At 37.3% G+C, this 26,776-nt stretch overlaps 1 protein-coding gene across 2 annotated transcripts in view; it reads left to right on the top strand.

Annotated features, from left to right (window-relative positions):
• st14 (ST14 transmembrane serine protease matriptase) overlaps positions 1 to 26,776 on the top strand; it is a 37,795-nt gene that overhangs the window by 2,826 nt on the left and 8,193 nt on the right. For both annotated transcript variants that reach the window (XM_082179117.1, XM_082179116.1), the window contains exons 2-12: positions 14,081 to 14,228; positions 14,587 to 14,750; positions 16,705 to 16,775; positions 17,307 to 17,479; positions 18,051 to 18,086; positions 19,463 to 19,691; positions 21,963 to 22,099; positions 24,704 to 24,807; positions 25,627 to 25,736; positions 25,989 to 26,119; positions 26,249 to 26,353. In XM_082179117.1, coding sequence (XP_082035243.1) covers positions 14,081 to 14,228; positions 14,587 to 14,750; positions 16,705 to 16,775; positions 17,307 to 17,479; positions 18,051 to 18,086; positions 19,463 to 19,691; positions 21,963 to 22,099; positions 24,704 to 24,807; positions 25,627 to 25,736; positions 25,989 to 26,119; positions 26,249 to 26,353 — 1,408 coding nt within the window. The remainder of the gene's footprint in view (positions 1 to 14,080; positions 14,229 to 14,586; positions 14,751 to 16,704; positions 16,776 to 17,306; positions 17,480 to 18,050; positions 18,087 to 19,462; positions 19,692 to 21,962; positions 22,100 to 24,703; positions 24,808 to 25,626; positions 25,737 to 25,988; positions 26,120 to 26,248; positions 26,354 to 26,776) is intronic.

Genomic DNA, 26,776 nt, shown 5'->3' with positions numbered 1-26,776 from the left:
GTTTTAGCTTACCTCAAGGGCATCCAAGATGTAGGTGTCTTTTTTTTCTGCAGTAGTTTCAATTTTGATATTTTTAAGTCAAACCGTTCTTGTCTGTCAGTCATATAATGCAGGTCTATGGTCACTATCTCAAACAGCATGCACAGAGTCCAAATTAAACAATTCTCCATCGTAAGTACACATTGATGGCCTAAGACACGAAACGAGCGGTTTGTGTGAGAAAACGAACAGTATTTATATAGTTTTTACCTCTTATACACAGCCACGTCCAAGTGGTCTGAGGGCGCGCGCGCTTCCTGGTGTGTGACGTGTACGCAGACTGGTGCATAGATATATACACTAGATGTCGCCTTAAAGACATTCGTTCCAATGAACTGCCATAGACAAGGCGACATTTAGTGTATATATCTATGCACCAGTCTGCGTACACGTCACACACCAGGAAGCGCACGCGCCCTCAGATCACTTGGACGTGGCTGTGTATAAGAGGTAAAAACTATATAAATACTGTTCGTTTTCTCACACAAACCGCTCGTTTCGTGTCTTAGGCCATCAATGTGTACTTACGATGGGGAATTGTTTAATTTGGACTCTGTGCATACTCTTTGAGATAGTGACCATAGACATTATATGACTGACAGACAAGAACGGTTTGACTTAAAAATATCAAAATTGAAACTACTGCAGAAAAAAAGACACCTACTTCTTGGATGCCCTTGAGGTAAGCTAAAACATCCCAAAATTTAATTTCAAAGTGAACTATCCCTTTAAGCTATTATTTAGAAATAGATCAAATGGGTTTCAGTCATTGGTTTATTGAAACAGGTAATTGTAATGTATGAGGCTTGTTCTCTTTGGGTTTGGATTGTGAAAGTTAGATACTTGCAGACCCCGTGAAATCAAAGTTGGAAGTTTTGTTGCTTGTGGTTCTTGTGTTAGCTTTAAAGGGGTCCTATTATGCTTTTCCACTTTTTCTACTTTTGTTAGTGTGTAATGTTGCTGTTTGCACATAAAGATCTGCAACGTTTCAAAGTTCACTCCAAAGGGAAATAACAACATACTATGGTATACATACATACATACATGCATATATTATATTATATTATATTATATTAATTATATTTATAGCTTTGTGAATTATTTTATCATCCACACTTGAATGTGGGTAAGTTTCAAAACAAAAAGCAACATTTTGAGCAAAAAGCTGATGAAATACATTTTTGTTGTTGTCAAACATTTTTGCTGTTGTTGCTTCACAGTTCTGCACCCCTTCACGGATTTAACATTTCATTCCGTTACGTTTGGCAGTTTTGACTTATGCTGTTCAATGTTTGATGATCACATTATTTTACATGTGCGTAAGCAAGCCGACCTAAGGCTCCAGACTCCTAACCCTAACCCTAACCCTAAGCCCAGAGTATGGAGCCCCAACTCGGCTTTGCTCCCAAGATACACCCGGTCAAACTTCCAGCTTGACTCCAGCTACAACTCCAGTCAAGCCGACTTAAGGCTCCAGACCACCGGCCACTAACACCTACCCATCCCACCCAGGGCTCTAATCAAACATTAGCAAAATGTGTTTGTTTTTTTACTTCCCTGACACTGAATAATTATACTGATGTTTTACTTCTTTAAAATCAATACATTTTTATATTTTGTGAATCAATGATGATGTTGGCTTATTTGGAACACATGGGCTTAAATGGTGCCAAAGTACCAATTAAGCCCATGCCAGACTTTATTCCTAAAATAACGTAATTTTATATTCTAAAATGTACATCAACTAATTAATACATTAATACACTGATAAATCTTGCATTTTAACAAATGATTTTTCTTATAAACCATGTCAATATCTATGAAAAAAACCTAGACTTAGATTTTGGTGGGCTTAATAGGTACACTTACCCAATAACAATAACAACAACCTCTGTTAGACCTATTTATGTATTTGTCAGCTTAGTTGTATGATCAGACTTCTATTACAAGGATGTTTGTGAATCCAAATGACCTCAGGTCCATGTTGTCAGAAGGACCAATACTTGCACATCGCATTTCTTTCAATCCAGTGTGACCGTGTCATCCCACCATCATCTCATTCAGCACTGATTCATCTTCTGTCTTGCAATTTCAAATGTATTAACCTGAGGTGGTTATTGGCCTGGTGTGTCTGGCACCTTGTTCCACATAACCTAGTTGAAAAGACATTTTGTTTGGGGTTTATTGAATAGGGACCTTTGTGACAGTACACCTTAGTAATAAGAAATGCTACAGCAAGACTAAACATGACCACAGACAGACATTTTTTATACTTCGTGTATAACTTGTGTTATCCTGTTTCCCACCATCCCTAAAGCTATTCTGATGAAGGTGTTTCATTATCTAATGCTACATTTCTTGTAGAAAAAGTTGTTGGGTTTGATTAGTTGAGGTCAGATGTCAAGCAGTGTCAGGAAAGTGATGTATTTTAAATTATTAAAAAATATATTTTTATTATTTTATGAAATTGTTTTTACTCCATCATATTAATTGAGAAACTGTCTGGAATTAATGTAAAAATTTGATTTAATGTAAAAAAATATTTCTGGCCTCATAGGAATGGTTAGATTAAAATCCAAATGCTTTAGCACCTGTTCAGGATACAAATATTTACATCACTGGCACATTAAGTTGGAAATAAAGTGAATCATATTGATATGGATAATACTCTGGCCTTATTTACATACAGAAACATCCTGGACTGACTTTCTGTTCATTTGAAACTCCCTATCATGAGAAAATTGTAAGATATTAACAGAATATTCTTGAAAGTCAAGGATGATTGTTAGTGAAGACACATATAGTTTCAGTTTATTTTCTACGGTTTCATTAATGATTATCATTTCCTGTTCTTCTTGTTGTCATGCTTTATTAATTAACAACCAAGACAACTTAATGAATAGCCTACATCATGACTGTTGGAAGGATTTTCATTACATGGTAATAAATGTTCATGTAATTCCTTATTTAAATTCCAACAAAACCTAAGTTGTTTTTTTACAGTCCAGGAAGAGTTTATTTTTGAAACGCTTCACAGTTGTTGTCATAACTCAACATTTACTAGTAGTTTACCGCTATATGTTTCACAATACGTCTCAAAAAACCCAAGATAGTACAATTATTTGCTGCACTGAGGGCAAACTAATCAACTGAATCATTTGCTCAACCATCCTGTCTTAGGAGCCGTCTTTTAATTGCCTGAACGTATCTTTAAATATTCTGTTTTGTCTTGGGGGGATTCATTCTTTAAGGTTTAATTGCTACGGTGTTGTTCGGAGGCTCCTTGGTGTCTTGAACTGTCTTTTCCAGCTGACTGACCAGTCAGTGATTACTGGCCTCTGGTCCTGCTCCATGTCAGAAGTCCAGACAAATGGACTTTAGCTGAAATGTGGTGTGCTTGGGTTTACAGATCATATCCTATAGCAGAGGAAGAATAGGCTACATGAACAGAAAAATTGCCTTCTTGCATTCTCTGTTTACTGTTTCTTACATATTTTTGTCATGTGACTATCTTACTATGTTGAATATCTCCAAAGCCATGCATTGACACAAATAGATTACCAGAGGTATTTTTTTTTATCAATCAAAATTGTATATATACCAGCCAATATTTAATTGTATGCTCATTTACACCCATTTTTACCCCATCATCTAACACTAAATTATTAGTGTTTTAAAGATCAACTTTAAGTTAGTGTTTGTTCTCACTTGGCATGTTTGGTTGGATTAAAACGAACCCTGATGCAATTGCTCTGTTATGGCACTGAGAAGTTTCCACTGAGAAGTACAGTACGGTACGGTACAGTACGGTATACGGTTCGGGTCTTTTAACCATGATCTGGCTAGCGTTTCCACTGCCAACAGTACCCTTACTTGATAGACGTGGTGTTTTGATCGACGTCATTTTCACGCGAAGAAGAACATAGTAAACTACAATGGATGACATACAGCAGATCTTGTTCTTGCTCCTCGACATGTTTGTCACAAGAAGACAAGCGCCGACATTAGGCTTTTCTCAATATCAAGTACGCAAAGTTTGTACTTGCCATGTGCTACTCCTACATGCAAATGGTACAGCGCGTTCTTAAAAGCGTCACTCAGCTCGCTCTGCTACTCCGGTTATCTCTGTTACTCTGAGTGTACATTTTAAGCAACAATAAATCAAAATATGTCATAAAACACCACTCTGCCTCTTTTCGTTTTCATTTAAATAAATTAAACATTATAGGGACACAAATGTGGTTCATGCGCAATGCATATTGATTATTCACTGCACGTTATACGTTATTTATAACAAAACGAAATTTAAAACGCAACCCTAACCTCTTTTCGTTTAAATAAATAAAAAATTACACATATTCCAGGCAATATATGCATTTGTACAAATGTTGCAATAAACATCAGTGATAACTGCAAGAATTACAAGAAACCATATTTCTTTTTGTAAAATTTCAGTTTTATCAATAATAGCCAATATAAAAGTTTAAGTAAAAGGTACAAGAAGCTATACAATAAGAAATAAAGCAAACAGTCAAATATCCAAATGCAGCGCTCTAGTCTAACATTACAACAGTAAAGTTAAATACAAATAGCCTATAATATGAAACTAAACTTAGCCCTCAGCCGAAACGATTGACAGGGAACGAATTACGTTATATATTCACGAGACCAAAGATCGCCCGTTAGGTCTACACAAGACGAATTATATCTCATGTTTAACCACTACCGTCGGAGTCAGCGGCGAACGTCAGAAGAACTAGCCGAGGAAAGGCTCATCCAGCCGGGAAACATGAGCGCCGAGCGCCCGCTGATCGCATGGATCTCACAACCGGGGAAAAAAAAAAATCATCTTTATAAATAAACCACAGATTTGAGCTTTAAACAACTACATTCTCGCCTGAAAAATTCTTAAAATTACATTTCGTAACACAGTAACAGTAGTAGTATATTAAACTGTATATTAAAAAATTGCGCTTCGTATGTTGTCCATTCCCCTTGTAGCACGCGCAAGTGACGATTATCTGTCAACCAATCAACGTCCTGCAGTGAGTCTAGCTCCACCTTTTAGTACCGTACCACTGTGCTAGGTACCCCAATGGAAGGGTACCTAAAAAGTGGTACGGTACGGTTCGGCATTTTGGTACCATTCACAGCTTTTGATAGTGGAAACGCAAATAAATGCGTACCGTTACGTTCCGTACCGTACCGTACCGCTCAGTGGAAACGAGCCATTAGTGAGGTTCATTTGAATAAGTGTGAATGCTGCCATTCGAACCCTGGTGCTCACCAAACAAGCGGACCGAGGCCGCTAAAAAGATGGGTCTTGGTCGGCTTCCAAACGAACTCTGGTGCGGTTCGAATGATATATGAACGCAACACGGACCAAAGACATGGAAACGAACCAAAGACATGGAAACGAACGAAAAACAGGAAGATGCGACCCTAAAAAGGACAGATTGCTTATGCATGCCTGTTTTGTTTTTTTTCTCATCACAGTTGTGAGTTTGCCCATCACAGTTCAGTACAGGCAGAACCGTTTCTCCTCACAGCAGATCTTCCATTCGTGTGTGACGAAGGGATTCCTGCTGCTGTTTTGACTCCTTTACACATTTTATAAGTTCTTCACAATTTCTCAGCTGGTCAAAGCCATACCATCATATGTAGGCTACATACATACAAGCACATTTAACCCAGCACACAGCACAGTTTTGGATATTCGGTAAGTTCTGTCACGAAATATACGTAATAAAAGCCGCCAATCAGATTGTGTCTCTATGCCTTAAAGGTCCCATGACATGCTACTTTTTGTAGGCTTTAATATAGGCCTTAGTGGTCCCTAGTACTGTATCTGAAATCTCTTTCCAAAAATTCAGCGCGCAGAATTATAGCCACTACAAGCCAGTCCCAGAATGAGCTTCCTTCAGACAGACCGTTTCAGTGTCTGTAGCTTTAAATGCTAATGAGGAGGAGAAAGGCGGCGCAAGGTGGAGGGTGGGTGTGGCCTTGACCATCTTGCGGCAACGGTACCATGCATGTTTACGTTGGATATATTGCAATGGCACAAAGACACACAGTCGTTCAAGCATTTCAGTTTGACCCAGAATCTGATCCAGATGGAGAAGCAACGGATGAAGAATTTGCAACTCAGCGGCTCCAGCAGGACGTTTCCGAATGGTTAGTTATATTATGTCAAGATATGGTACTTTATTCGGATGGTTTACAGTTATTATCATGTAGCTAAGTAACGCTAACCTACTGTTGCCTTTTCATGAGAGATCTGTAACGTCTGTAATTTATCTTATTACAATTACATCAAGCTCTGCGATCTTGAAATGCGGATATCGCGCGCGCCATATAACCAACAGGAAAACGGTTATCCAAATAACAAAGAAGTGTACAACACTCGCGTTACAGTGTGTGTATTCACCAAGCGGCAACCTCCCCGTCTCTCTCTTGAAACCAACACGGAAGTGAGTTAAACTGCAATTCATTGACTGGCCGCTTGAGGCTGGCTGCAGAAGTGAGTCAAATCTGTATCTCCCCCATGTTAAAATGACCAACTTTACAGCAGAAAAAAACATGTTTACAGCCTGGTTCTCTATGTGGCTTTGGTCTATACAGCTAATTTTGCCCTTCATAACAACTGTGAGGGGGGTGAATTTTTTTATAACTCATCCGTTTAGTTGATTAATATTTAAAGTTCTGCATAATTAAGGGTGTGTCCACTTTTGAGTGACAGGTGGATTCCCGCTGATGTCAATGCTAGCCGTTTGTTTGCTGTTAGCCACGTCACTACTCACTTCACCTCAGCAAATTTTAGCTGCTGAACTTGCCATCTCTGCAGTGTTTGTGCTTGTTTCGGGATTATTTCATACAATTTAATACACCCTTTACTTCGCCCATGGCTTAGGATTCCGTCGTTGTCGTCGAGTATCGTTCGAGAGAACAACCAGCGCTGTATTTCAGTTGTTTTCCTCTGTGAACATGCACTAATGGATGTTTGACAATTTCGTTGCTTTTTGGAGTTTTCAGATTTAAAAACGTCTATAGATATAAAGGCTTGTTTGTTCTGCTCTCACGGAACAGATAGATTATAATATGCTAATGTACCGTCAGATGAAATCCTGCAGGTGTCGGCGCTTTCTCCGTCCGTGCTATAAATGCACATCCTTGAATGAGCGCGGATTTTCTAGCGCATTTACTTGAACTTCATAGGTAATATATCTATGGTTTAACCCATTTGAGAGGCGGCCAAAATCAGAATTTAAAATGGACTGAATAAGCTCTCTACGAACTTGACGAGCAATGCCGCGCTGACTATAAAAAAAGTGACTGACATGTAACTGTTATGCACATAAATCACTGTCACACACACTCTCTCAGAATAATAGTTAATCTATTAATCTATAATCCCATTTTCTGTTATCCGAGAGTGACGCAAGGTGACGCGAGGCCAAGATGGTGACGGCCGACTCCGCCCACTTTAGGCTTCAAAAATGCTCTTCAGAAACCTACGGGTGACGTCACGGACACTACGTCCATATTTTTTTACAGTCTATGGTATTCACACACATACTTGATGCTGTCTACCTTTACATTAGCGCAAGTAACTGCATAGCTGCATAGTTAATGTTACAGCCACATTCTACGTGTAACAACCTAGGTAACCATAAACAGTAAAGCAACACACTTATATCATTAGTTGACTTACTTGTCCGAGGTGTGTAGCTGAGCCAAAGAGAGTTGGTACTGATCTAGACTTTAGTTTCAGACATTCAGCAAGCCCAGCTCTGTATTGACCCTTCGGTGTTCATTTGTACATCCAATTATTGAGCAATTATTATGCTTCGCTCGCTCAAAAGCCATGATATCTCTCGTGGACAAACTAAAATCGCGCGTGCGCGATCGTTCCTACTTCCTAGCTCATTTTCTCATGGGCGGAAAATATTCTCTGGGCGGGCAAAGCAGAGAAAGGGGAGGTAACATTTCTCCTTATAACGTCATAAGGAGGAGATTCAAGATCAGCCCGGTTGGCGACCTTTTTTTTCCCAGGATGGTAGGGGAAGACTCATGAATATTCATTAGGGAAGTCATCCCTGATTGGTCTTAACCCCAGTGACGGGTAGATTTAGGGGTGGGGTTAGGGAGGTCATAAGACCCCCAGTGACGGGTAGGTTTAGGGGTAGGTCATCAGACCAATCAGAGATGACTTCCCTAATGAATATTCATGAGTCTTCCCCTACCACCCTGGGAAAAAAAATATTGCGCCCGGTTGAGCTTCCATTTTCTCAAAGGCAGAGAAAGATAGCAAAAGCTCGATTTAGACCATATACAGGCTAGGGGAACTCATATTAATGTTAAAAAACCTCAGAAAGTGAAAATTTCATGTCATGGGACCTTTAAGGTTCGGTCTCTTTAGGTTCGGTATTAAAATGCCAGTGTGAATGCTAACAGACCACGACTAATTTATTTATGTATTGCTCCGGGCCAAACGAACCAAACTACAAATGTGAACACACCCTAAATAACTGTTAAACGTAGACTAATTTGTAAACGAATATTTTCATATTGTACATTGTTATGGTGCCTAAATTCACTTGTAGCATTTAAAATAGTGTTTTTTAGCGATTTGTAATGTAAATACTTTTATTTTTTTATATATATATATATATATATATATATATATATATATATGGCCATTTATTAGTTATTGGCAATAAAATAAACATAATAATTGGCTTATTGTATCTGTCATTTTTTATATCAGTGCCTGAATGTTTTCTTCAGCTTGCAGATTTTGCTCCAGTATGACTTTGTTGGTTTCACGCGTATAAATGGCAAATCTAGTTTATGATTATCAGGTTCAAATTCTGACCATGATTTCAGCTGTTGGTTTGGCTGCACAATAGTGATTCATTCGCATTTTATGGTCTTGGCAGATAGCTAAGGATAGATGTACAAAGGCTAAACCTTCAGTTCCTAGAGAAGCAGTAGAACAGAAAAATAACAGAACAAATACTAACAGTGCCGATATGTTGCAGTGCAGCAAGATTAAAGTCAAATAGAAAGATGAGTTGAGTCAACAGCCTGTGATGTTTACTGTAAGAGAGATAACATAAGACTGTAACACAGCATTTAACATGAAGAATTCATGAAGAATCTGAGCTATTGGCTATTAAAAAGTATGTTTGTTTCTTCTATTGTGGTCCTTGCTTTTTATGTCTTCAGAGTTTTTTAAGTTTGTGAACAAGTTTGGCTACGTTTGCCATAAGTCATTTTCTTTGTGGTAAGCAGAAATAGCTTAAGGCAGGCACGGGGTCACGACTCAGTTCAAGAGCTCCACACCTTAAAAAGAGGTAACAGGTTAACATATCTAACACCCTCTGCTGTGTGAAATCCTCACTCAGAATAATGCTGGCTGTATGTGTTATGTATTCTGTGATTTTTGTCACATTTGAGCTACTTTTTTTATTCTTTTTTTCTTTTCAAAGCTAGTATTCAAAAGCACATTCTGTGTAAGGGGTTTGGCTCTGGAGTTTTAGAAAGTGTAATATTTATCACATGCCCATAGGTTTAGGATGCACCAATTATATACAGTGGCTTTTAGCCTTTTTAATGCTAAAAATTTTTTTTTGTGTGAATCAAAGTAAAGTTTAATACATTTTAATTCACTTTCATTTGAGAGAATCAGATTTGACTACATCATGAGTTATTAAACGAAGTTTTTTTCTAAAATGGTAGATTTGGGGTAAAATGTTGCAGAATAAGTTGTGATAGTGGCTTAAAGTGTAACTTCGCTGATTTTCAAAACGCTTTATATTGTTACAATGTTTGTAGTATATGTAAATGAACAGTTAGCCATTCTCTGTGTTACCTGGACCGTGAAATTTACGTTTATTTGTCAGCAAAAGTCCGCCGGATGACCCAAAACCAATTTCAAATTGGGGTTGTGCATTATTAGTTTTTCTTCTGTCATTTATGTTGACATTTTTATTCGAACTGTAATTGGGTCACATCTTCTCATTGATTCCGCTTATGCTTATTTGGAGCAAGTTGTGTCATTGGAAACGCTTGATATTTTTCATATTTTTATCGCCCCATGATACAGACGTTTTCATCTAATTTGATAAAAGACATCCTTATATAATTTAGAGTATTAATTTGACCTCTGTCTCATTAATCCTTCTCTAGGGGACAACTTAAGTAAAACGCAGCTCAGCTTTTTATCGAATTAAATTTATTGGAAAAGCATAGGAAATATCTGTAAGAAACATTAGTGTGGGGGACAATTGATCCATTTTTATAGATAACTATTTATAGCTTTCAAAGATCAATGCACCTATAGACAAGTAAATTAGCTTTATTTATAAAGTAGTTTTCTTTAGTTTGTTCCATTGTAAAGCATCACCCACACCTTAATCTTTAATTGCGGTGTTATCGCTCCGTTTTCTAAGCAATCCTTAGTTCAGAGAACCAACACGCACTGGCTTTATGCGGATTACACCTGTGGAGGCGCGTCTAATTAGATTTGTCTACCCTGGCTGATAAAAGTGTGAGAAAGACAGTACTGTTTTGCTGATGGCTCTTACTGAGAGTGATATGTCTTCAGTATGGCGTTTTGCGGAGGTTTATGGGTAGAATCACGGCGTGTAATGCTGTTATTAGGCTGTGATCAGGATGACTGATAACAGAAGCCCACAGCAGCAAGTGACCTGCATTCCCCAATGATTCTCTTAATCTTATGCCATGATGGCTATTAAAAAAATTCCAATTTAGGCAGCTTGAGTGCCAGGCGGGCTACAGTGAGAATGGCTTTAATTGCGATGAGTTACTGCGCTCGCTGTTGTAATCGGGCCCAGATCTTGAAAGGAGTGTTAGCACGTCTGACAAATTGATTTAATACCAATGTGATTCTTTCTCCCTAATGATCTCCTGATTCCTCTTCTCCCAGGGTGTAGACACTCGGATTTCTAACCACTTTTTAATTGCAACCCCTTCCTTATTGTGTGTGCAATGTGCATGCTTTTTCAGTTAAAAACGTGCGCAATGCACTGAGGCTCTGGCTCATTCCACAGTCTCAGTCTAGCTTCAGCATGATACCGCTGCGGTAGGGAACGGGTGATTTATGGACAATTACAGCGCTTTTTTGTGGAGTCAACAGTGTGTGTGGAAGAAAGGAGGAAATGAAGGAAGAGGCCGGTTGGTCCCTTAAATGCCTGACTGTAGATGTCTGTCAGTGATGTTATTTAGTACCTCTGCATCCTTTGGGATTCTGCATACAGTATGCGGCCCATCCAGATATCTCGCAGCAGAACACTAACCACATCTTGCAAAATCTAGACATAATTTGAACCTTTCTCAAACACAGACCTCTGAAATAGTGATTTAGTCTGTTATTTGCTGTTTTGCACACACATTTAAGCAATTTTTCCAATGTGGCTCTTCTGTCTCCTCTCTAAATAAATAGATGTACAGTACAGCCTATATGAATTTTGGCATCAGAATATTATGTAAAGATGGATATTCATTTTGAGATTTGCTGAATATTGCATTTACCCTCTAAATAAATTGGGAAAGATTAACTTGATTAAAAAAAAGAGAAATGAGCGTGAACAATTAATTATTGGCCAATATATATAGGCATATCGGACATATGAACTGATATAATGTGCTGGATAGTTATTATTGTGTGTCCTTACCTTCTTAAAAATAAAGATTCCAAACATGTTTTTTATTTTTTTATTTTTTTTATTTTTTTTTTAACAGTGATGCCATAGAAGAACTATTTTTGTTTCACCAAAGAACCTTTTAGTGAACAGTTCTTAAAATGTTTTTATTGGTGTGAAGAACCTTTTTCCACTATAAAAAACCCCTTTTGTGGAATGGAAAGGTTTCATGAATGTTTAAAGGGGCTTTCATAGCCCGTTTTCATAGTTCATATAAATATTGGTGGTAGTACCCTCTTTTTGGTGTCACACCGCAGGAACTGGGAACGATTTTAGTTATAAGAACGCCTTTTGGGGGAACTAAATTAGCTCATAGTTCAGAGTAGGGTCTAACCCAGCACAATAGGAACTACCAGTGATTGGCTGAACGCATTCCATACTAAACTCTGGCACCCGCTACTTTTAAAAACTAGTGCAAACGCACAGCTAAGATTTACTTACTCCACGAACATGGAAAACCGCGATAGATGGACCAACGCCGAAGTCCAGGCACTTCTCAACCAATCACGGCTTCTTCCATCCTCCAGTTGTTGCCGTTGTTGAATTTTGCGCTGAAATTACGTCGCTGTCGGCCGGCTTACGACACTTCAGAGTCTCTGCTGCGAAACTACAGGAAAATGGCCCCAGGGAAAATCGTGTTCTCTGGGGAACCGCACTGGTGGCTAGTTCCTATACTCGTGTGAAAGCCCCTAAAGGCTCTTCATGGAACCAGCATAGACCAATAAATAACCTTTATTTTTAAAGGCCCATTCACACCAAGGATAATATCTATAACGATAATGATAAAGATATAATTTTAAAAATTCTAAATTGAAAACGATAGCAGAGTCCACACCAGAACTTAAACAATAATGCCAAAGAGTAATATCATTGGAATCGCTTTCAGAAAGACTTTTTCCTGCTGACAATGAATGATGAAAACATTGAAAGTCAATCAGAATCTATCCTAGAGCTCAATCATTTAAAGGGGCAGATGACAGAACTGCTGTGCATGCTTATAATAAACAGAATGTTACTGTGCATTGGTGTGTGGATATCGTTATAGTGTGTAATATGTAAAATCCCACCCTACATTTGTGGTGTTCTTTAATATTTTTCCCATCAATGTTATATGAAAGTGGGTTGCAAATGCATTTCATGTTGACTCAGCAGGGACTAATGGTACATTCAGGATTGGTTTTGAACCTTCAACATTTTAGTTAGATTCAGACATTCTTATCCATTCAGCTACCAGCTACAACATATTTACCTCCTGTCTTTGAAGACAGATCTTCAGAATCTCCAATCATTCTTAGATATATTAACTCACACCTTACACTTTAAACATAGGCATGCAAACAATGTAATACTCTAAACAGATCTGGATGATATAGTATGTCATATATCTGTCTGTGTTTGTGCAAGTTCACAGAAACAGGCCCAACCAGTTTTGATCCTGCAATGTACGGGTCATTGAAACCAGTCTCAACCAGTCTTTTGATGCAAAAAACAGTGCATTCCATGTGCATTTACATTATGTGCATTTACATGATGTGCATTATTTCAATAAAAAAAAAATGTTTTTCAGTTTGGAGCATTCAGTACTGGTGGGACTTGCTGCAGCACATCCGAAAAGCTTGGTTTTTGGTTTATCTTTATCTTTCAGCTCTTCCTGTACCGTTTGGGAAGTGGGTTTGTTGTGTTGGAAGCATACTGCGCCTACTCATGCATAATTTGCGACATGTTTAAGTCTAAATTTAATGAGATTAATCAAAAATAAGTGGTACTGAAATATAGTTTTCATTAGTGGCTAGTTTGCATTAAATATTCTTACAGATGCTGCACCTCCAGAGGCTACTTTCATTTATTTTTCTATCAAATGTGGTGGTTTATATTAACATTTAATGTCATTTAATGTTTAATGTGTTTGTGCTTTCATGTTCTCTAAGCAAAGCAACTAACAAGAATTTGTATATACAGTGTGCTGTTTTTCTTCAGTAGAGCAGAAGTTACACAGCAGGATCACAAAAGGAGTAGTTTTAAACTGTTCACACTGCTCTTTTTGATACAATGAAAACCCAAAATGAAATAACAGTATTATATAAGCCTTGTGCTATATTTGAAGTCTCAAGTAGACTAAAATGAGTGTTTTTATTTCTTTAACCTCTTCCCTTTCGCTGTTGGTGCTTTCTTGCGCTTTCCAGCCATTTAAAGTGAAACCAGCGGAATTCATGATTCATTCGTAGTGTTATTTTGTATAATTTGCTTGACGGAGAAGCTAAATGTTTACTTTTGAAGGACATGCTCACAGAAGAATACTTTAATTTCTGTTTCAGAGAGGGAATGGGCGACATGAGCAGGTCACCTTCCTGACGAGTGAACAGAAGATGACATCAGCACGGAAGACGAGCATTGCCGTGGGGGTCGTCGTTTCCCTGCTGGTAGTGGCCGCAGTCGTCGGATTTCTTGTGTGGCTCTTTGTTGGTAAACCCGCTTCACCAATTGTCTCTAGGGAACTTGCTCTTAAATCAAGAAGGTTGCACACCTATACTACCTTTCAAATGTTTGGGGTCTCAAATGCTCAACCTTTATCTAATACTTTATCATGAACTGATCTGATGTATTTATTTTTACAGTAAAAAACAAAAAGAACGGCATTTATTTGACATGGAAATCTTTAGTAACATTATAAATGTCTTTACTATCGCTTTTGATCAATTTAATACATTCTTGCTGAATAAGTGTTAATTTCTTCAAAATAAATTTTACTGCCCCTAAACATTTGAATGTGTTGTGTACAATTCGTACTATTTTAATTAATACAAAAATGTCCATCTCTCAGTCAGGAGCAAAGAATTGGAAGATGAGTCCACCACTCAGAAAGCCAGCTCATCCACGCTGGTTTACAGCGGACACATGAAGCTTCTCAAGCCCGAGTACAGCCCAGTATATGACAACCCTGAAAGTGCGGAATTCCAACAAGTGGCAAAAGATCTGGAAGGAATTGTGAGTGTTTTTGTTTCTCAGACTTTTCTCCTTTGACAGTGTTTATGAGTGTTCTGGAAACTTTGACTTCCTTTTGAGATCCTTTATTCTAAATTGAAGAATGATTCCGTTATTTTCTGTCCTCTTCATGAGCACTAGAGATGCACCATATTATCTCTATTTTTATATATATATAAAAAAATATATCAGTACATAGACTTTCAGTCATTGAAGTGTTTGTGTCTTTACACTGCAAAGATGCAATAAAGCCTCATCTGAAGGGGCATATATGCCACAAAAATGGCATTTACACATATTGTTGAGATGGAATATATCACCATATATATTGATTTTGGTAAATATGGGTCAATTTGTCTTTATGCTCATGGTAACTTGTTGTTGTTTCTGTCATGGTATATTTATTTTCAAAGACAAAGTTACTGACTATATCCTGGCAAGGCAGTCAGCATGCTTGTTCATTAATTTCTGTTGACTCAACAGACAAGGATGTATTCTGTTTACTGTTATACTGTTCTATCAGATTTGTGTATTTCTTCCATATCATGCTGAAAAGCACAAAACGGCACTCCTGAGCTATGTCTGCCTCAAACAAAGAACTTCCCATTGCCCTGCAGAGCCAATAAACAAAGCTTGACTCATTAGGTTCACATTACGTGCTGAATGCCACAATGATCAGTGTCAAATATTTTATTGTGAAAGCAAAACTTTACAAAGCCTGTTTTGGGACCTTTTAGGATTTATCTTGACTTTTTTTTTTGTTATTAAAGATTTAAAATGTAAATATTACTAATCATTTATTTAGACATTTGTACAAAGGTGACACACACACACACACACACACACACACACACACACACACACACACACACACACACACACACACACACACACACACACACACGTGTATATATACATGTATGTATATATGTATGTATATATGTGGGTGTGTATATATGTATGTATATATGTGTATATTTACACACTACCGGTCAAAAGTTTTAGATCTGTAAGATTTTTAATGTTTTTAAAAAGTATCTTCTGCTCACCAAGGCTGCATTTATTTGATTAAAAATACAAACAAAAACGGTCATATTGTGAAATAGTTTTGACAGTTTTTTACAATTTTATTTCATGATGCTATAATGAATTGAAAGTTCAAAAGAACAGCATTTATCTGAAATGGAAAGCTTTTGTAACATTAAACACTACCGTTCAAAATTTTTTGGGTCAGTAAGAATTTTTTTTTTTTTGGGGGGGGAAATAAATAAAATAAATCAATACTTTTATTCATCAAGGATGAGTTAAACTGATCAAAAGTTACAGTAAAGACATTTATAATGTTAGAAAATAGTCTATTTTAAATAAATGCTGTTCTTTTGAACTTTCTATGCATCAAAGAATTTTGCAAAAAAAATTGTACACAACTGTTTTCAACATTGAAAATAATAATGAATGTTTTTTTGAGCATAAAATCAACATATTAGAATTATTTCTGAAGGATCATGTGACACTGAAGACTGGAGTAATGATGTTGAAAATTCAGCTTTCATATGAGGAATAAATTACATTTTAAAATATATTAAAATAGAAAACAGTCATTTTAAATTGTCATAACATTTTTTATTGTTTTTTTATCAAATAAATGCAGCCTTGGTGAGCAGAAGAGACTCCTTTTAAAAACATAAAAAAATCTTACCAATCTAAAACTTTTGACCAGTAGTGTATATACACACACACACACACACACACACACACACACACACACACACACACACACACACACACACACACACACACATACAATACTTTTGTTAGATCTGATTCATTTGAAATGACTGTATTGTGAAAAGGGTTGTTACATGTTGTGCTGTTACTGCATATCATTGGCCATTTATTTCTTAAAATAATAATAATTCTAAATAATAATCTACTGTTTTTTTTTTTTTTTTTTTAGATGAACGATACATTCACCAGAGATCCTTTACTTTCCAAATACTACACCAAGTCTGTCATCACTGCCTTCAGGTACAGCTGAGCGAAAGAGCACTGATCTAGACAAAGCTAGATTTATAGCACACTCTCTAAATCTAATAGTTTTTAAATTAAAGAATAGATCATTCTTTATGTCTTGATTTTAATGCCTAGTGGTTTCGCTGATAGAGATAAATTACAAGTCTCGTAGAATCTGGGTTTAAAAAAAAAACACCCTAATAGAATACAAATTATTAATTTCCAGTTCAACTACTACTGTTGCTCATACTCAGGGTAAGGGACCATAAAAACAGGACAAAAATTAATTACACTGAATCAGAGTATCATAGATAATGGGCTCGTTTTTATTTGGGTCAGTAAGAAACCACCCAGAACACCCTAGCAACAGCATAGAAACAGCCTTAAAACCATTAAAAAAAACACCTTAGCAGCTGCATAGAAACACCCTGACAACAACATACAATAGCCTAGCTTTTGACAGTGAGTTTTGCATGGGCAAGTTCCACAAAAAATCTAGTTGTTTTTACTTTCATTCAATAATATGTCAATATCATTAATCTGCAGTGAAGGAACCTTAGCGTATCATTGGTCTCAGTTTGACATTCCTGAGATGGACCAGGAGATCGTCCCAGAGCTGACAGAGCAGCTTGTGATCGAGGCTCTGCAGAAGAACATCCGACAGGAGGGCAAACGCTTCGGGAGCGTCGCAATCACTTCCAGCGACATCACCGCTTCACGTAAGATGATTGCTAATTACAAAGAAAGAGCATATTTGCTTCTCAGAGTCACAGTGCAGTAATTAGGGTGAATAAAGGAAGATTAAATTGAAAACGGTTGTGGAAAAATACATTATGACTGTTTTTGTTGCAAAATACCACGACTAATGTATATAAATGAAAAAACGAATTGGAATGGCTCCTTTAGGGGTGCTGATGCTTTTTAATAACTTTCTAGATAACAGTAGGGACTTGCCTCCAATGTGAGGCTCAATGCAACAGAGTAATTCTCTGTTTCTACAAAATAAAAAGCTGTTACTGTCTGTCCTTCTCCAGTCCCCATTTGCATTATATACACGAGAGCAGCAGGCCTGAGTGACACCTCAGTGCCCTGCTTAAAATTATATATCTGTACGGAGACTCATGTCGCTGTAGTGAGGTGAGAGACTGGTATTTGTGAACGTCACAGTCAAGGTGAGGGGTGGAGGAGAAGGAACAGAATGTCTGACAGGCCTGTGGAAAATGGAAGGAAAGAGGACTGAAAAAAGGACAGCATGCATCATTTTCTCTCTCTCTCTCTCTGTCTCTGCAGCCACAGACCCTCGGATGGCCAGGGACCCCAGATCCAGTGAGTAAAGTGTGTCCCATTTCAGTCACCGCTGCACTGTAATTTTCCACCTGGGTTGCCGTGCTCTCTCCTGTCACTCACTGAAAAATGCCTGCCCGCCTCCATCTCACGCTCACTCTGTCTCTCGCTCGCTTTCCCTTCCACTTACCTTACTGTGCACAAACACACAAGATCTCAAAAACCTGTTTTTCAACCACAGAAACTCTTCAACAGCACTTATATACAAATGTTTAAACTATCTGCATTAAACTGCAAGTGCATTGAAATTTGTTATGGCTTTATAGTCAACATGAAAGCAAAACAGACCCGTTTTACTTCAATTAAAGGCTGACCCACACTGAAAGATCTTTAAAATCTAATCAGATTTTCTAAATTTGAGACCACGAACATGACGATTTTACAGTTATGTTTGAGTCCCGTCTGTGAGAACTGGAAATCTCACAAAATCTCTTGAGGTCAAACGTGACTTTAGAGTAAACAAACATGGCGGACGACTTGCAAGAAGAAATGGCGATCTTCCGTAAGCTCGCTTTCTGATTGGGTGTGGTTTGTCCTTGGGGTTCCCACCACACAACAGCATTTCTGATCATAAATATTCAACATGACGAATAATTAACAGCAAGATAACATTTAATTTTTAATTCTGTGGTTATGGTGGCGTTTTGGGTGTTACTTTGTGGTCTGTTTGGTTAGAATTGGGACCTTACACACAGTGATTGATCAAATATGCATCCATTTAGTTTTGCAACGGCCACATTCTATTGATCAATTCTGGGTTGACAACATCAAGTCCCGCCCTGTATTCTTTTTCTCACTTGATAAACCAGACCCGAATCCAGATAACTCTTACCACAAATGGGAAAAAAAAGATAATTGATGAAGAGGGCAAAGAGTCAGTCACGACAACAGAGAGAAAAATGCACAAATATTCATCCCTTGAAAGAATTTATAAAAATAGCATGATTAAAAGGTTACATGTTTACTTCATTATGATTGGTTGATTTCATATCTCTGCTGAGCATATACCCTTCTGTTCCTAAGCAGATATAATGTCCATTGTTATGCCTGCCACTATTCAAGTTAGTTTTAGCATGTGCTTGTTCCAGTTTTCTCCATCATCAGCAAGAGGCTGTTATTATGCACTCTTGACCTTCCCCTCAAAATACTAGAACTTTCACTGTGTATTTCCACGTATTTTCAACATATGCAAGTATATGACTTTTTTAGAATAAGAACGCAAATTCCATTTCCATAAATAAATTGCATTGTGGGATCTGCATTTGTTGTATACTGCTCATTTAGGCAAATACAAGTACACAAGCACTCATCATGCATTAAATATCAGATCTTTCTACTTTTCCTGTTTCTGTTGTCAGAGAACTGCTTTTACAGTCTTGTTGCTGAAACGACCAGCAAAGAATTTACATCTCCCGAACACCCTAGGAAATACCCAGCTCACTCCCGATGTCAGTGGCAGATTCGCGCCCCTAAAGGCTACTCCATCATTGTCAAATTCAAGACCTTCCACATCGAGGATGACTGTGCCAATGACTATGTGGCCATCTACGACTCTCTCAGTCCTGACAGCACTCGCGCCATCACAAAGTGAGTATATGCAGCTTTCAAACCTCAGATTTGACTTCCTGTCATAACATATACCAGTGTTGCTTATAGCAATATTCTGAGTTAAATACCAGCTATCCTCTATTGAAAGAATCTGTGACATTCTATTGATTTAACAAAAAATGTAGCATAGTTTAACTCTGAATATTGTGACTACATTGTAATGCTGAATGCACTTAAGCATTTTGATTAAGCATTGAGAAATTTTCCTCACTATGTTGAGCAAAATAACCCATTTTTCCCACCTTAAAAATGTTAAAAATACACTTTTAGGGACCTCAAATTTAAAAGAGAGAGAAAAAAAAAAAGTTAAAATGATAAACAAATGCTTTAAATGTTTTTTTTTGTTGTTGTTTTTTTCTCTTCTGCTCACCAAAGGCTGCATTGATTTGATCAAAAATACAGAAAAAAACGGTAATATTGTGAAATATTATTATGATTTAAAATAAGCATTTTATATTTTGAAATGTAATTTATTCAGTGATGGCAAGGCTGAATTTTCAGCATTATTAATCCAGTCTTCAGTGTCACATGATCCTTCAGAAATCATTCTAATATGCTGATTTGCTGCTCCAGAAACATTTCTGTGCTGCAGCTGCTTTGTTTTTGTGGAAACCATTTTTAAAGATTCTTTTAGAATAGAATGTTCAAAAGTCTTTACTCTCACTTTTGATCCATTTAATTCGTCTTTGCTGAATAAAAGTATTATTCATTTAAATAAATATTAATTAATTTAAAAAAGAATAATACTAACCGCAAACTTTTAAACCATGGTGTATAGGATATATAGCACTATCTTCTATACGTCAAGGACAAAGCCCCCTCATTGCTGGATAGCGGTTACTTTTTTCAATTCAGTTTCATTTTTCATGGTTGGCCTCAGGCTTCTAGCTGAAGATTGGCTTGTTAAGACCCCTCTCTACTAGCACCTCTCAGATACATGCCAATTTTTAGTCACCTGATCACAGGCTTTAGTAAAGGAGCGCTTATTTTTCTTTTCTTGGTGTATTTATGCTACACAACAAATCACCTGAAGTGTATAGGTCACAAACTGTATCTTGAAGCCAGTGGGCTCTGAACATAATACTCACAACACTGCTCAGCCATACGGTGACACAGAGCCATACGGTTCTTAATAATGTTGTTACGCCCCAGGTATCTCTCTCTCTCTCTCTCTCTCTCTCTCTCTCTCTCTCATCTCTCTCTCTCTCTCTCTCTCTCTCTCTGTTAGCTAAAAACCAAAAAGCTCAAGACGATTTGATTGCACCCTATGACGTCATTTTCCATCATGAAAATTGGTCCGCCGTTTTGAATTCACAGAAAAAAGGAGTACTTTTTTTAACTCCTCCTAGACGGTTTGTCTGATTTTCATGAAAATGTAATCCAATCTTCTTCAGACAATGCGGGCAAAAAGTTATTAAAATATTTTTGATAAACCCAGCCGTTATTGACTTTTGTACGTATCGCTTGCAAAAACAGACGTAAGGCTGTATCTCCGCAATGCTTTATCCTATTCAGACCAAACTTGGTACATCATCACAAGTATGACTTTAGGCTACATGCTGCGTTTCGGCGCAGTGCCACCTACTGGTCCGGAGATATGAAAAATGGCTACTTTTGTTTAGAACTTCTAAATGATTTGTCCAAAAATCATAAAAGTGGTCTTGTTAGAATCGGGCGTCATAACTCCAAAACTAAATTAGATATTTTCACCAAATTAGACACAAATTTGACGACAAATGTGGGATTTTGCCTCTTGTTGGCGCTATAATAGAACAAAACATGAAATTGCCATTGACTTCAATACAGTATTGAGATATAAAATGTTATACTTTAAGAACACATTAGCGTATCGTTATGAAACTCGGTACGAGTCATCGGCACCATGCCCTGAAGGTACTCAAAAGGTTTTGAGACAGCACCACCTTTTGGTTGAAAGTGATAATCCATAAAATTTGTAGTTACTGTATATGATTTTTTCAGCCATTTTGCCTAAATTCATCTTTAAATGTCTTCAATTGCTACTTGCTGCAGTTGGTCTGACACTCCCAGCCATGTTGGCATGTCTTATCCTCTTCTTGCGCTTGGCCCCGCTAATAGCTGGTCGCAGCTATATTTATATTATATTGTCTTTCATTTTTGGAACAAACATATTGATAATACTCTCTTCACAGGTTATAATCCATACAGGTGTGCAATAATACAGTGCTCTTCTATACAGTTGTCACAGTTCTGACACTCTTTCCATCACAGACAGTGTGGACTTCGCCCTCCTACAAATCCTCTTGAGGTTGATTCTTCTGGTAACATCATGCTTGTCAACCTGGTCACAGACGTGGTCCGGAAACTAGGATTCAAAGCGGTTTACTTTGCCATTCCTTCTACTACTGGTAAAACTTGTAATCATTCTGTACAAATGCTTTAGCATTTTATAAAGTCATCCAGTTCAGATTAAGTCTTTTTATACAACAGTTCTTTCTGGTTTTCGAATCTGATTGGCTGAGAGCCGTGCAATAATTCCCCAGTATCAGCGCAGTTTCACCGTTTGTATCACAGCGATTGTCACGGCGGTCAAGCAAATCCACCATGTTTTTTACAAATTCTACTGTTGTTTTGTCACAAAATGTAGTTTTAAGAGTTTTGAAGGCTAGAATGTAGTTATTTAGACCTCAAATATGTGAGTAATATATCATCATAGTGCCTATTTTACAATGTGAGCTCCAGGCCATCAGCTGGCCAAAGGACTGGCCAAGACGAAGCTGTTCTCCGTGGGTACATGAGCGCTAAACGGCCAGCGCTCATGTACCCGCGGAGAACAGCTTCATCTTGGCCAGTCCTTCGGGAATTTGCCGCTGGCTCTTATGTAGATAGTGGTTAAAAATAAGATATGATTCATTTGGGGTATATCAAACTGGTAATCTTTGGTCTTTAATTACGTTTCATAAGTTTATATTTAGGCTATATTTCACTTAAATCCTGTAGCCCACTAGAGAGCTACTTTTCTGCGTTTGACTGAATCGTTTGCTTGTTTATTTCCTATTGTCTTTTATAATGGCTTTTGTCATTCATTTAAATATTGTTGTTCATTAAATATTTTATACAAATAATATGCTGTGTTTAGTATTGAGAAATGGTCCGTTAGTGATCGTGATATGGACTTTAGTGAAAGTTACATTAATGTTGTGGTATTAGATGCTAGCAAAGATGCAGGTAATACATTTGTTTAGTCGATCTCTCTCTCTCATAATAGCATAATACTCTACTCTACATAATACAATAAGCTTCAATGAAGCGACTCAACATTCCTTCGTTACTAGTTCTAAAGTGACGTTTTAGAATTGGTAACGGAGGCTTGGGCTCAACTGTCAAACTGTCAATTTGAGATTTGAATCCATGGTGGAAGTAGTTCCAAGGTTATTATAGTTTTGCATTTTTAAATTAGTTTTTATTTTAATATTTTCAAATTTCCTATAAATTTCAGTTTAGTTTTAGTTAGTTTCATTAATGGTTTTGTTAGTTTTAGTTTAGTTTTTATTTTGTGGACACATTTCTTTTTAGTTTTTATATATTTCGTTTCAGTTTTAGTTTTAGTAATTATAGTTTAGCAGAGTTAACAGAACACTTCCAGTTAAAGACATTTAATTTCAGCAAAGTTTAATGTTTGCAGTTTACAGTTAACTCTTGTGAAAACCTCTTAATAATAAAAATAAAGTAATTGTTTGAGGATGAACAAAGAACCAAACAAATGCAACAAAAAAGTAAAAATTATATAATAATAATATTAAAAATGAAATCTTGTTCAACTTGGTGTATAAGAAAAAGGAAATGCGTATGATTATTATGATTATTCTTTAAGGTTATTTCAATTATTAATCCTTTCAAACATTATTCTTGTATTGATCAATTTATGCTTTTTGTCTATTGCATCGTTTAAAATAATACACTCATAGTTATACACATATTCAAATGTTCTCTTCAGACCAGACATTTAGTATACTTCTACTCTGACAAATATACAGTACGTCTATTTCTGCGCTATAGACTTGCTATGTGTTGCTATCTTGTCTAATATGTGTGGTATAGGCCTATCTTGTTTAGGCTAGTTTCACATGAGATGGTTATCTTATACCTGGGATTAAGGTACAGCTGTATTTGCATGAGGTGAAAATACTTATTTGGGCCTTTCTGCTTCTCAGGGCTGGTTCACACACAGAAAGACGCGCGCACAGTGGGGATAAAGCGCAAGGTCTCGATACGCGTCTTTTAAAAGTTGAACTTATTTTAACTTGAGTGCCGCGTTTTTAGAGCGTCGTGTGTGAGTGTGTGAGCACGTGATGCTGCAGAAGACGCGAGACTATAGCGCATCGGTCATACATTGAAAAATAAAGTAGCACAGTGGAATGGAAAAAAAGTGATTTTCCGCTAGGCTGTAGGATGAGAGCTTATTAATTACGAAAACGATTATTTATTTCTGCTAATTATATATTTTTTTTCAGTTAGTTTTTCAGTAACTGTTGTTAGTTTCGTTTTGTTTAAATTTTACATTAATGTTGAAATTTCTATTTTATTTCAGTTTACGAAAATGTTTTTTGACCAATAGTTTTAGTCTTAGTTTCAGTTTTCGTTTACGAAAATAACCTTGACTAGTTCTGCACAAAAGAGGGTTTTTAACCTCCGTTGTTGTTTCTTATTTAATTACTCACTTGTGCCTTTGAACTGTTACGTAATAATACGAATAAACGTAATACCACACTCGTAGCTGTGCGATATGGCTGTATATTAATACGCCGTGACGGCCGAATCACAGCCGTGCTGATATACAGCCATATTGCACTGCTACTCGTGTGATATTGCTCATGTAAACACTAGCAGTGTCTTACTTAAAGCAGCCTTGAAACTTGAAAAAGAATGTTGAATTGACTAGAAAGTGTTTCATGTTGGTTTCTTAATAACTTTTTCCCATTCATTCCCCCTCCCACCATATTCATTTCTAGATGTGAGCTGTGGAGCAATTCTGACTGCTCCCACAGGAAACTTCACCTCTCCGCATTACCCTAGTTTCTACCCTCCTTTGGTGGACTGCAAGTGGAACATCAATGTAAGCTTCACAACACTGTTTCACTTTTTTATGTTTACTAACAGATACCCCTTTTCCACCGACACTGTTCCGGTGCGGGTTCCCAGCCTGTGCTCGAACCACTCCACGCATTTCCACTGCAAAAAAGGGTCTTCCATGCCGATTCTTAATAAATTGCTAATCTTGAACGGAGCCGAGGAGCGGGGGCGGAGAAATGCTGCCGCTGTCTCACGCGCGAGAGAAGACCAAGTGTGCAAGAGAGCGAGTGAATCTAGGGTTTCAGTTTCAATTTAGACCAATGAGAGTACGGCCAGGTTATGTGAGTTGCTGGTACGCTAGAATCACTCTCGGTGCTGTGAACAACAAAACAGAAGTGTAGTCTGCACAAACACCGGGACACTCAATGTTTTTTTAGACTGGTTATATTCAGATAAACAACACATAGTAGCGCTACATCACCGTTCGTTCCTCAAGGAAACACGCAGCCTGTTCGAGACAGGCTCCAGTTCGCCTGGCCGAGAACACGTTCTGGCTCCAGAACGAGAACCATTCTGATGGAAAAGGGTTAAAAGAGTACTCATGTTTTAAAATGAAAGGTATATATGAGATCATTTTTCAAGTATTTCTTAATTTGATGTAATATTGGTTCTCTGTTTTTATTATTTTCTATTTTTCCAGGAAACAGCTAACATCTCTGCCTAGCGTTTCTGCCTAACATCTCATTTTGTGTTTCACAAAAGAACGGAAATGATATGCGATTAGAACAATATGATGGTGAAGTGTTTGTTGATTCATGTCTTTTTGAAAATAACCCTGAACACTATCATGTGGATTCTGCAGGTTCCTGCTGGCAAAAGAATAAAGATTGAGTTCACCATGTTCCGTGTGAAAGAGCCGGGGGTGGACACTAACACCTGTCACAAAGACTACATAGAGGTGCTGGGAAAAAAGTAAGTTCTGTCATCTGTCCCGCCATGACAGCCAGAAAGATTTCATTGTTTCTTGTCAGCTTCCTGACAATCTATAAAATGGCGTAAAGCTCAATTTACTGTACCTTTAAACCAGAGGAGCAGTCTGTTGGCCATTCTTTTTGTTGTTGTTCTGGTTATTCTTCTTTAGTTGTTTAGTTTTTGTTGTTGATATCCTAGCCTTTGTTTTATTAACAGCTCCTTCCTTCCTTCCCTTTTTTTTTTTTTTTTAAGGTATTGTGGGGAGAGACGTAGACTTGTGCTCTCTAGCCCCGCCAATACCTTGGAAGTGAAGTTCCATTCAGATGAATCCTACACTGATAAGGGATTCAGGATCATTTACACCGCCTATGACCCTGTAAACCGTACGTAAATGCAGTGATCAGTTTTTGATCCAGGAATATTTCAAACAAACAGATCATATTCTATCATTAGAACTCTCCTTCACTTCTTCTTGCGTTGAGTCCTGGCTGTCTTCCTGTTTTCTTCTCCAGCTTGCCCTGGTCAGTTTGCGTGCACCTCAGGCTTGTGTATCACAAAACAGCAGCACTGTGACGGGTGGAACGACTGCGAAGACATGAGTGATGAGAGAAACTGCAGTAAGTCTCACCCCAGTCAGGATGTTGTAACATTTAGTTTATACCTTTCAATTGATTAATTAGAGCTTGAATTGGAATAGCCCTGTCCAACGGGATATTGATTTGGAATGACAGGAAGATGCACAACACAGATAATTCATCAGTCAAAATTAATGATACATAATTGCATCAATAATTGATTTATGTTGATTTTATTCCATAATATATAGATCAGTATCTATTGTTTACAAGTACTGAAACAACAGTGTCTTGTTTTCTTCAACTGATTGGACAGATTCCTCCTAATTAAGTTTGGAATAAACCAATGAATATTTTGCCAAACAGCACCTCATTGTTTTCAGATAACTTAATAAGAACATTAACGCCAACATTTTAACAATTCTATTTGTTGTGTATTTATTATATTAAATATTATAAATTAAA

The sequence above is a fragment of the Leuciscus leuciscus genome (assembly GCF_965113295.1).
Source record: "Leuciscus leuciscus genome assembly, chromosome: 9".
Classification (NCBI taxonomy): Eukaryota; Metazoa; Chordata; class Actinopteri; order Cypriniformes; family Leuciscidae; genus Leuciscus; species Leuciscus leuciscus.
Note: the sequence above shows the minus strand (reverse complement) of the source record. Positions and strands in the feature narration are given on the sequence as shown.